Raw genomic sequence first — 12,300 nt, 5'->3', positions numbered from 1 at the left:
GCATAAACACCAGAACTGTTAAATCCCTTCTGAACACATCAAGACAGTTCAAACCACCTTGCCTACAGCAGTCCTCCCATCGCTGCTAAGACTGGTCTGCATTACTACAACTTCACTTCGCAGTGAAGGTGCTTAGGGAAAAAAAAGATTTGAGGAAAGCAGACTGAAGTTGCAATTAACACCATATTGTGAAATGACTCTCTAAACTGGTACTAAATACAAGAGTATTCAGAGCAGCTTTGAAATACTGACATGTGTATTTAAGAGAACCATCCACCCAAAAAGTCTATGATGACAGTCACTGCCTTTTCTTATGTCACGATCATGCCAAGTTGTCTATCTCAAAAATATGATGCCTCAGGGAAGAGCAAAGAAGTCTTTCAAGTTATTTCCTCTAGAATAAAAATTAGTTGTCTACTTTAAAGAGATGCTATCTCATGCAACATTAAGGAAGAAGCCATACACTCCTCTCAACTCTCTCCATCAGATGTGTGTGTGTATAATTTTTTCTACAGTTTACTTTTATTGCTACCACATTCCAGCATTCATTTTTAGCTCAGGGCAACCACTGTTGTTTCTGAACTAGCTATCCAAGTGACTGCCAAGTTGGGCAAGAAGCAAGTCGATGTTGCTTTGGCATCATATGGTTGTAAACATTTTCATTTAACTCTTAGATGAAAAGTCAAAAATACACCAAGAAAGCTGGATATTACCATTACTGACAAGAAACATATGAAAGGCTGCTTCTTGCTACAATCAGATTCTGAATGCTGAGCACACCTTTAAAAAGTTCATCAGTCTAGTGAGGAGGCATGTATGAACCCCATGATGTGTCTCAAGCAGGCACAGCTTTGCAATTACTATGCTATCCATTCCTCATTTCAAGACATATTGTCAAAATTGTATTTTGAACTTAAGACTGCAAACTATCCCCCTTTTAAAAATGTATAAACTATTTTAAAAACCACAAGGTTTTTCTATTAATTAATTTTCTCACATTCTCATATATTTTGTGATTAATTTCTCTCTCCCCTCTCCATCCACAGTGAATAAACAGCTAATAAACCCCAGTGTATAACCTATTACTGAATTTCAGTACAAACAGCAGCCAGCAGCTAGCCATTTTCTTAGTTTAAAAATCCATTCATGTTTGCAAGATCCAAACCTAGTTCAAGGAGCCATCATGTTCCACGCTTTATAAAGGTTTCTCAAAATTTGGCTAGACTTCAGAAATTTCTGAATGTGTAGTACAAGTGTTGTCACATCAAGATTGTGGTTTGAGGCAGAATATAACAAAATAAGAACACTATGTTTTACATATTCACCTGTTTTCTCCTAACAAATAAAACATTAACTTTACTGAAGGCTATTAATCTTAAGAAACTCTATCCATTTCTCTATACGGCTAGAATTAGCTCTGAGAACTACTGTTGAAAGGAGTTATTCAGAAAGACTCTTTAGAGATGGTTCTGACTTGACCTGCAAAACTTTATTCTGCTGCAATGTCTATATATGCTAGGTAGGAAACAGGAGTCATTATTCAAGTCCAAAACAAAGACCAATCTATTCCTAAGAGATAAAAGAAATCAAGTGAGGCAAGCAGATAAGGATCAAGAAAAACATTCAAAGCACAGATATGTCCAGCACCACATTGCTTCAATGCACAAAACCAATGTCTGTTGCATTCACAGCAATATTCAAGAAAGGACATGAAAAACAAAAAGTGACTTTGGGAACACTTACAGAAAACACCTTCCAAATGCATGAAATAGTACACTAGAAATAATAAAAAAAACATTTGAAATCTTAATGAGCTGCTACAGAGTACTGCATCTCAGTTAACAAACACATAAATTAAGCTTCTGTAGTAACAGGTGACAGTAAGATGTTAAGAGCATTGAGAAATCAGTAGATCAAGGTATAATTTGATCTTCAGTGCCTTTAAGGACTTCTTTGTTAATAGTACAAACTTTATGAGCTGGACAATCATATTTAAACTGTTCTTCTGTTTAAAATAATGTAGATACTGTGTGATTGTTTACAGTAATAAGAGATCACCTGCCAGTGATGCATTAAAGTAGGTCTGTAAGCACTGATGGGGTAGGCCAAAGACATCATTTTAGTGACTCTTTCCTCACCAGAGCACACCACTGGTATGCTGCCAACCACTACAAGGTCCAACAGTGCACCCAGCACTTAAAGAAAGCTCTAGCTAAGCATCACTTATTGAATGCCTGAGCAGCTAAAAAATAAACACCAACAGCTACAGCTATTGATTCAGGTATTCCTAATTCTGCATGGCTTGCATAGACTGTAAACTAAAATATTTTTCAAATAAGAATATTTAGAAAAACAGTGGGCTTGGCAAATGGAAGATTAAAAAAATTCCCATTTTTTAAAAAAAAAGGTAGCCATATAAAATCTAGTGAAGGTATCAGGCAGCATTGATGTGAGGACTTCAGTCAGCAGCTGTTTGATAGCTGTTTGTGATCCTTAACCACAAGGATCTAAACACTGAAATCTTCTCTAGATGTTGCATTACAGTTGACACATTACAGTTGACACCGAGTGATTAGCAGTGGCATTGCTGTACACACTGCTGTTGGGCAGAGGAGGAAAAGGGAGTATGAAGATTCTACACACTGCAATTCCTTCACGTTAGCAACCCAGGAGCAGAATCCCACAGCAGGCAGATCACACTGAAACCAGATGTGAAGATATGGTAAGAAGCTGCAATTCTGCTTTGAAGTAGCAACAACATGTAGGACAAAACTAAAGAAGAAGGAAAATGGGATTCTGTAGCATGGGCAATATGGCATAAAAAAAATTGTGAAAGCTTAGAAATCTTCTGTGAATTGTAGCTGCTGAATATATCAACTACTTCCAATAGTAAGAAAAGGAAGTGACCAAAAACTTGCCGATGAAATGAGTGAAAGAGAACAGAACTGGTGCAGATACGACATTTTTTGCTGCATGGTAAACACCGGTAGATTGGGTGGAGGGGTGCTGTTACTCTAAGAGATACACAGCATCTTTTGGTACTCCATTTCTTTTGAAAAATATTATCTAAAATAACTTGCATGCATTAATCTGCCATTTCCATCACTCCCACTAACAAATGAAACTCTGGTATTTAATTCCCTAACTTGGCTGCACTCTGTAATGGTAGGAAGTCCTTAATTAGAACAAGAAACATTTTCCTTTAACTTTCCATTATCTGTGGAATTTACGAAGCACAAGGTAACCTTAAAAATTACCAGGTTTGCTGGCATCAAGGCTACCTGCTTACTAAGAGGAAATTACAACAATCAAATAATACAAAACCAAAGTCTTTTTGGCAATTATTCCCAAATCTCAAATCAATTCTTGCTCTATTTTATTGTCTGAACAATGACTTACGTGATAGCAGGTACACAGACTTTGTTCTTTAATACACTGAAGACAAGATAAAGGTTTAAGTGCAAAAGTCTCACCAATCTATTCATTTTATCAATAGTATAATTTTACCAGAAATCTCCAAGGGGTAAATCAAGAGCAATTCAGATTTTACAGTGGAACAACAACTAAATACTTCACTTGTTACGTAGACACGTTTGTATTAATTGTATCTGAACCCTGTGCACTAGCAGTATCTTCATGAAACTATCGTAGTCGCCAGTACAGTTGCATTAGCAATCACATACATGCAGCCCCTGGACATATTTTACTTTTAGCTTAGCTTCTTCTAATAGTTGTTTTTGAAACCATAATAGTAACTCTGATTAATTCTGGAGGTACCTTCTGAAAAGAAAACACCATTTTCTTCCTCTGAGCACAAGACTTCTTTTCACAACTCCTAAACCTAAGATAAAATACTCTAGAGGGTGCTATTTAGAAGTAGAGTCATAACACAACTTATTTCCTGACACACTTATTCAGCTAACTGCACCCTAGTAAGCACCTGGTTCCAGATGCCACAGTTAGTTGATCAAATTGGAGTCATCAGCACACATGCCTAGAAGGCACAGCCACAGATTTCAGAGCACTTCTCACAATGCCTCTACAGGCATTGTAACAAGAAGTGGTAAGTCACATCTTGCTTCTGGGATGGGACCATTTTCATACTCTGCATTTGCGCAGAACAAAGGACAGTGAGAAGAACTTAGAGTATTTCACTGCAAGTACAACACAAGTTTCCAAGACATATCAGACCTGCTAAATCAACTTTCCTAGGCCTCCAACACTTGTACTAATAAATTTTCCACAAAAGCACGCTGGAAATGTTTGACATCATCTGCAGGCATTCTAGCAACTCTGTGGCCTTATGAACAGAAGGAACCATCCTGGAAAAAGTAAGAGCATAACGGTGAAATAAGAATCAGAAGCTCCAATTACAGAAAGCCGATATTAGCAAGTGCCAGACCAAGTGTGTGACTTTCTTTCTGGACTTGTACCACTACAAAAAGCAAAAGGGTCACACTCCAATTTACCAGCGGTAACAAAAAGTTCACAAATATGCTTGTATACACAGCAAGAATATTCGATAATAATAAATTATTTTATCAGTGCCACTGAAGGAGAATATTCCTATTTTCTCCTTTCATTCTGAGAAACCATTCTTTGTGGTTTTCCTGTCCTGGACCCCTCTTTTCACCAAGGTCCTCTGAATCAATAAAATCTGGTTTTATTTACAAGAACAGTAGAAAGTAAATCAAACAAGTAAGAGTTTCCTGCCACTCTGATGAGTTAAATCAACTTACAGTAGTGTTCAAGTCCCAGAGCTAATGCATGGGTGGAGACTCGGGGAGCACAACCATCAACAGGAAAGGGAAGAAAGGAGGAAGAAAAACTCCTTCCTTCATCAGGAGCAAGAAGCTGTTAGAAATGGCAGAAGTTCATGGCTTGGGATATGGCCATGAATTTCAAGCTTGAGATAACATCAGAATTTTTCCCCTTTCCTTCATCCTTTACCCAGCTGATTCAAAACAAGTAACAAGCACATTATGACACGTGCAGACATAAATTCACTATTTGCCTCTCTTGTCTCTCCTCCAAAGCTTAGTATTAAACATACATGTTTATGTGCCCTTTAGGTTTCAAGAACAAGGTCATAAAAGATGAACAGAGTGACTCAGTTCATCTTTTACCCACAAAGCCAGGCAGTTATACCACAGCACCACATCAGATTTTATTATTAAAAAAAAACAACTAAAAAACCAACAAAGCCAAACCCAAAAAGAGACAAGCGGAAAAAACAATTCATTTGTGAAAACAGCTATTTAAGAATATATTTTTTTACTTCAAAATTTAATTCTCTGAAGTTCAAGGTATTGATTTGTCAGCTTTGCAACTGACTTGTTTTTGGAAACACCAGTTTATGTGCAGTTCTCACTGGAATAACAACCAGTTCAGCGTTTGCACTCTTTGGGGAATGGTAGGCACTTCCAAAATGTGTTTATTTAAGAGCAAATTTAATTTGCGCATTCAACAAAAGCACAGATAACAACACTTGACGCGAAACCTGCGCATAGTACAGGCATTTTATGTTGCTGTATCTCTCAACTTCAAGGAAAAACTGTGCGTAGCTTCAGCTCACTGTGTTGTGCTCTACAGAATTGCTATACTAGAGATACTAAGAAAAACATCTCCTCAGATCTGTGTTGTTGTAACGTAGGCATTAAGAGTACTTTGCTTGCAAGCTAGACTCCCTTTTTTTGCTTTTTGGCTGGAATAAGGCCTCCGTAGAGAGGAAAAAAAAATATAAATATATAAACAGGTAAATGTAGGATCCCATTGGTACAACAACGATCCTGGAGCAGGGGCAGGCGAGTCATTTACCAGACAGTTTTAGCTGGAAACGACCGAGTTGTGGCGGACTACACGAATCCCCCACGTGCATCCTACAACTCGCGGTCGGTTTCGCGCCGCTCCCGGCGCTGCGGCCCGGGAGGGCTCCAGCCACCACTGCCGGGGCGGGATCCCGGCCCCGCGGCGATGCTGCCGGAGCCGCCGAGCGCGGCCCCTTCCCGGTGCCCCCCGGACACAAAGAGTGGGAGGCCTGGGGGGAGGGAGGACGCGACCCCAGGCGCATTCCTCCTGCCAGAGGCCAGCTCTGGGCGGCGAGGAGGGCGCCTTCCTCCTCCTCTTCCCCCGGCGCCGGGACAAAGGAGGCGCGGGAAGGCTGCGGAGCCCGGCACGGGGCTCTCGCTAGAGAAGGCTCCGCTGCCCCGCAGCCCCCGCCGCCCCCGGCCCTGCGCCTCCCCGGGCGCTCGAGATAGAACCGGGGCGACCACAAGAGCCCGGCGGGGCCGGCGGCGGGGCCGCCCGCCTCAAGGTGACACTCGCGGCCTCCCCCGCGCCCCGGCCGCCTCCCTCCTCCTTCTCACCTGGCACCTGCAGACGATGTCGGCGTCCTGCGCCAGCAGATCCACCACCTTGCCCTTACCCTCGTCGCCCCACTGGGCGCCCAGCACTACGGTGACCCTGTTGCCGGGGCGGCGGGCGGCGCACTCGCCGTTGGGGATGCCGGGGCCGCCGTGCTCCGCCATGGCTCGCGCTGCCCGCTCCGGCGCCGCTCCAGGCACATGCGGCAGCGCGCGGCGGCCGCTCCGTTCCCCCCGCCTCCGCCTCCTCCTTCCCCTCCCCGCCAGGCGGGCGGGCGGTGCCGCTGCTGTCGCGTCCAGGTGCCGCCGCCTATCGGCCTGACCTGCCCCGCCGCTCCCCGCCAGCCCGACCCCTGCCCTTAGCCGGAGCTCGCCGCTCGCTCGCGTGGAAAACCGGAGCGGCCAACGCCGCTCACGGCCGCTCTTTTCCCTGCCGCTCCCCTACTACGCCTGCGAGCCTCGACTACATTACCCAGCGCGCCGCGCGGCCCCCCCACGCCGGACGCCGCGGGAAGCCGAGCGCGGAGCATGCTGGGGCGCATAGTCCCCGTGGGCCGCACCTGCGGCAGGAGGGCGCCTTGGCGATTGCCCCAGGCGGCCCCGCGGCAGCGTGAGGCTGAGAGGCGGGGCGGGGGCGGCCATGGCGAGCAGGGATGGCGGCGCTGAGGTAGCGCCTGTACCTGCCGGCCGTGGGAGGAGGGCACCAGGGTGCTGATGCCGTGCCCGTCCCGCAGAGTTGGCTCTGGCTCCCGTTACCCCAGGGAGGTTCCAGCTGCCGCGGTACCTGCGGCTCCTGCCGTGGGTGTCAGGGCTGCACGCGTGTGTGCAGGTATCACAGCATTGCCTACGCGCTTTGGGCTTGCTGAATTAATGATTACAAGACTATAAATTAAAGTTTGGGGGACGAAGGCTGAGTATAAGAGGCCATTTTCTCCAGAGATACCGGAACATGGCCCCAGGCTTATTCATGAGGAAAAAAAAAAAAAAAATGGAAAAAACCATAGCAGAGAAATGCCTTCACCGTGCTCACTCAGAAGAGGAACTGATGTCTCAGTGGCTGTCTTCATTCCTTCCTCCTTCACAGAACCAACAACCCCGAGGGAAGATTTTTTTCTTTTTTTTTTTTTAATTTTTATTTTTCCTTTTTTTTCTGTAAAGCAGCTATTAAAAAGGCATAAAAATCTGAATGATGTAGTAATTATTGCCAAGACAGTTATTCAAAGACCTGAGTCACTGAGCAGTCACAGTCTGCAGCTGTCTGGCGGGCTGTAGTGTTTGATTTTGCTTCCTTGCGCCTTCAGATTTACTCCAGCCAAGGATCTATAAAAGCCACTGGAGTAAAATTTAACTGTGTCTTGTAAAGCTAGAGAGGTATGTAATGCATAATTAAACACAACACAATTGACAGAAAACTTTTTTTTTTTAAAAACAACTGGAAATATAAATCCTGAATGTCAGTGCTTACAGATGCTATGACAAAGTAGTCAGATCAGAATAAAGATATTGAGGAACTGCAATGATGGGAGGCAGTTGTTTGTATACAATTCAAGGAGCATAGTTCCGTACCTTATAGTCCATATTTTGTCTGCTTTTGCTAGAAAAAAAATATATAGTCATGACTTCTGTATCTCTCGACAGAGCTTGTGGGAAGTCACTGAAAGCCACGTGGAGCTGCTGAAGTAATTTGTCTCCAGTCTTGACACAGTGACAAACTTTGCTCTAGGGCACTCACTTCTGAGGCCGTAGATAATCTCATGACTCCTCGAGCAATGGTCAAGATGGTTTCAGGATATGATTTCCCAGTATAGCTGAATCATATTAACACTTCACCATTGCCAAAGTAAATACTACCTTGGCTCTCAAAATAAATTTGAGTTCATAGTGTCATAGTAATGGGACATTAGTGTAATGTCACTTTGTAAAGAGTCTCAGACACAAGAATCTGTTGTTCTGCTATTTTCATTTGGTGTAAGAGAGCTATGAGATTATGTTTTGGTATGGTTTCTTGTTAGGGAAGAAAACAATAAACACTTCACTTCCAGAAAACCTGTAAATATTTAATGAAGATCAAGTTAAAATCAATACTGGTTGGTACTGCAAGGTTTAGAATTTTTATGTAATATGTGATATTATGTGGGCCCATCATCCATCCCCTCTCCTTTGCAAACTAAATGGAGGCTTTCATTCTAATACTAAAAGATACTAAATATTCTTAATTGGCACGATTCACTATCTGTATTTATAGTATACTTCTAAAATATGGTAACTTGTGATCAAATCACAAACACAACTGGTGTCCAGTGTTCTTTATCAAAATCATGCACTACACTTGTTGTGGCTCCTCAGGTATAAGCAAGAAAACCAGCAAGAACATGCAATGCTACTGTACTGGGTTTTTCCTCTAACATACATGAACTGTATTTGCTTTTTTCACTGCTTGGTCAAGCTGAATCTGCTCTGGGAGAGGTCAGATGGCCATTTAGAGGTGGTACAAAAAGGCAAGAGTTTATGTTAAAGAAGTGAAGGAATGTGACTGCCTTTTTTGGCATTAGCAAGATGGTATGCGGGATTGACTTTGTAAAACTGAACCATGGAAGAAGTGTACACTGGTAAAGCTCAGGTTGTATTGGCTTCTGGATTGTTTAAAGTGTTATTAACTGGACATGAAGAACTGAGGCAGTTACATTTATCACAAACTTCACTCTATTTTGGGTACATATAGGCTTTTCATCTGACTGCATTTCCTGCCTCCCAGTAAATGGAAGAGATTCAGGAATTTTTGATAAACACTGAACAGAAGCAGTGTGAGATCTGCATTTCATTCAGATGTATTAAAGATATATGTGAAATTGTTACATCCCTGTGTTTTCAATTATACTAATGAAGTATCCCATGTTTTCTGATTATGCATTTAAAAAAATTAAATAAATAGTTTAGAGGAGAATTTGGGTAAGAACTTCAGTAGTTCAAAAAATCAGGAGCATGAATGAAGGGAAAGTGGTATAAGAAGCAAGAGGGCCAGCTGGACTGTCAGCTCATGGCTGATGGGTGCTATTTGTTTCTCCTTAATGATACTTCTTAATTGTGTTGAAGGACTACTGAGACATGTTAATACTTTTCTGATACGGTTTTGCCTACTGTAAGCAATTTCTGAGTCTCAGGAAAGATATAGATTGAAGAAATGACTGTTAACAGTGAAAATGTCAGGGCACATGGCCTATGGTAGGACTTTTCTGTTAAAATTGGTTCTGCCTGTGACAATGATGTGATACACAGATATTTTACAGGGAGGTCTTATCTACACTACAACAGTGTTTGCAGGAAAGTAGTCTGTGGGCCATGGTTAGCTAATGTGAATGTGTCCTACAGAACAGTGTTAAAGAATAAAATTTTGAAATGTTTCACTTATCTCATTAAAGCATCCAGTAAAAGATAAATTAGTTTTAGTTACTGATTATTTACAACATCTTTAGAGCATTTTCTTATCGGAAGTTGATGTTAAGATGTAGAGTGACTCACAAAAAATATTAGATTTTGAAAATGTCAAAGTCAAAAAAAGCCTAAGAATCACTGTGCCAGACATGGTTGGCAGTAGTATCTGTAGTACTTCAAACTCTCCACAATGCTGTCAGCTTAGCTTAGGAGGAAGAGAAATCATTATACAGTCAGGACATACATAATTTTATTTGAACAGTGTGCTAATATAATTGATCCTTGCTTGTTGCCTGTTATTGCTATTTTAAAATTAGCTTTTCCATTTAAAATTTCCCTTAATTATTTTTGTTACATTCATTAATCTTTTTTCATCATGATAAAAATGAGATAAAGAACATTACAAATTAATGTTTTTGTATGTTGTCACAAATTATATATTTATATGCACTAGCTAGTGTTTCAACCCTTTGGTTAGATGTATCTAGAATATGAAAGAATTTATTGAGTGGAAATTTCCTGATGTATATACTGCAGAAGATGAAAGGTAAACAATCATAACATCACCACAACAGCAAGAGTTTGAATTCAGTGGGAGAACAGCTCTGATAATACAGGACACTTTGGAAATTTCAGTAGCAATATACAGATGCACGTTTTTTAAATGCAAGTGTAAATGAGATAGCAGTTGACAAGACTGGAAATAGACAGGAAAATAAAATACTGTGGTTGACAAGTTTTAAAGCTAAATCCTGTGCCTGAAAATGAGATTTGTAAATTATTATTTGTTGTACTGTAGTTGTATGGCAAATACAACTATCTTGTATAATAATACTAGAAAAAAAGTAAACAATTTTGAGTTCTTCAGATCTGCATACTCCATTCTTGTCTAAAAGAACAGTAAACAAATTGCTGCCTTTGCAGAGCAGAAATGAAATTCAGATTTCTGTATGTATGATACTGGAATTTAAATAGGTATATGTTAAAGAGCTTGTAATATGTTGAATATGAAAATGGACATATATAAGTTAGCTTTTATTACAGTGTTCCCCTCAGAATTTCACTGCTATTTGTCATTTGAGCAGCAGGTTATCCCTCCAGGCAGCTGTAAATAAGTTCCCTGTTCCACAGTGTTACAGGTTAAGTGTGTACAAAGACACTGTATTGTCTCAGTCTCTAATAGCATCAGCCATTGTAAGTCTAATAGAAAGGAAATGTGGAAGATACTGGGTGATTAATTGTTTTTAAGGACTTTATAGATGTATAAATTTCTCAGAATATGCCTGAGTCAGAAAGAATTAAGCACTATGTAAAGGAAAGAAACAAACAAAAAATCCCTAATGAAGCTATAAATCTGTTTTTATTCCTTAAAACGGGATGCCAAATATGACACAATATTTGAAAAAAGAAAAATACTGAATTTGCTGAAAGCATTCCCTTTTTCCTAGGTCTGTTCTTTTGTTAGAATAGTTCCCTTATCTGGGTCATTGCAAGAGTGTCAGCTCAAGGGAGGGGAACACAGTAGCCCCAGTTTACACAGACTTAATCTGTTTGAAAACAGTACCCTGAGTTCACAATTTCTTGAAAGTGCAACTAGGGCTGTGGGTAAGAGCTACTGCATCAACAGAAATGCAATTTGTTGTTGTTAAATACAGGTTAGAATGAAGAGTTTTGTCTTTGCTAACCTGAAACACAAAACCCCAAGTCTTGAAAACTGTTAATTTCTTTTGCTACTAATCCTATCTGATGTTTTGGGCCATGATAGTGTGAAACTAAGCAGGTGAATGGATCAAAGTGTGACCTTAAAGGCAAGTGATCAAGATGTCTCGACCTCTAGAATGACCCATTTGGCATTCTCTGAGAGCTCTGGGGCTGGGAAATGCGCCCTGCCAGCTGCCTGTCACTCAGAGACTTGTTTATAGAGCTGTTGAGAGACAGTCGTCTTGTAGTCCCCCAAGTGTCACTGATACTGTACAGTAGCCAGGTTGTCTCACATACATGTAAGAAAAGCTTGAGCCAAAAGCTTTATGAATATTTTACATGCTTTTAGGCTCAAGTTTCTCTCAAATTATTATTTCTTTTTATTTTTCTCTCTCTTAATGGTATAATCATTCAGTCTCAGAGGTGTAGATTGTCTGACATTGGAATGCTGAACTGTAGATATATTCTCAGTTTAAAAGAAATGTAAGGTTTTTCTTGGAGGATCCTGAAATCTTAAATTTTCAAGGTTTAATCTAAATAAATTCTTAGTTGTCCTTATCTCATGCTAATGAGGGCTAAGTATTTGTGTGTTATTTTTAAAAGAATCTTAGTTCACCAAAACCAACACTGACTGTCCATTTACTGAGACTTAGATAGTAAAACAAGAATAAAGTCTGTGTAAATAAATTTATGGTCTGACCATTGTATACTCGTGATACTTTGGATGCAGATGTCTCTCAGAGCACCATAGTCTGTAGTGAAATGGAGCTTCCAGAACTGGATATGCTATTTACAAAATAATACA

At 40.8% G+C, this 12,300-nt stretch overlaps 1 protein-coding gene across 1 annotated transcript in view; it reads right to left on the bottom strand.

Annotated features, from left to right (window-relative positions):
• The window catches only part of ADSS2 (adenylosuccinate synthase 2), a 42,572-nt gene extending 31,365 nt beyond the window's left edge, over positions 1-11,207 (bottom strand). Inside the window, exons 1-2 of the mRNA XM_086878178.1 lie at positions 9,065-11,207; positions 6,366-8,763 (exon numbers count right to left, since the gene is read on the bottom strand). Coding sequence (XP_086734304.1) covers positions 6,366-6,527 — 162 coding nt within the window. The 5' untranslated portion in view covers positions 6,528-8,763; positions 9,065-11,207. The remainder of the gene's footprint in view (positions 1-6,365; positions 8,764-9,064) is intronic.
• Between the last annotated feature and the right edge of the window lie 1,093 nt (positions 11,208-12,300).

Source organism: Cyanistes caeruleus, chromosome 2 (genome assembly GCF_971803275.1).
Source record: "Cyanistes caeruleus chromosome 2, bCyaCae1.hap1.1, whole genome shotgun sequence".
Taxonomy (NCBI): domain Eukaryota; kingdom Metazoa; phylum Chordata; class Aves; order Passeriformes; family Paridae; genus Cyanistes; species Cyanistes caeruleus.
Note: the sequence above shows the minus strand (reverse complement) of the source record. Positions and strands in the feature narration are given on the sequence as shown.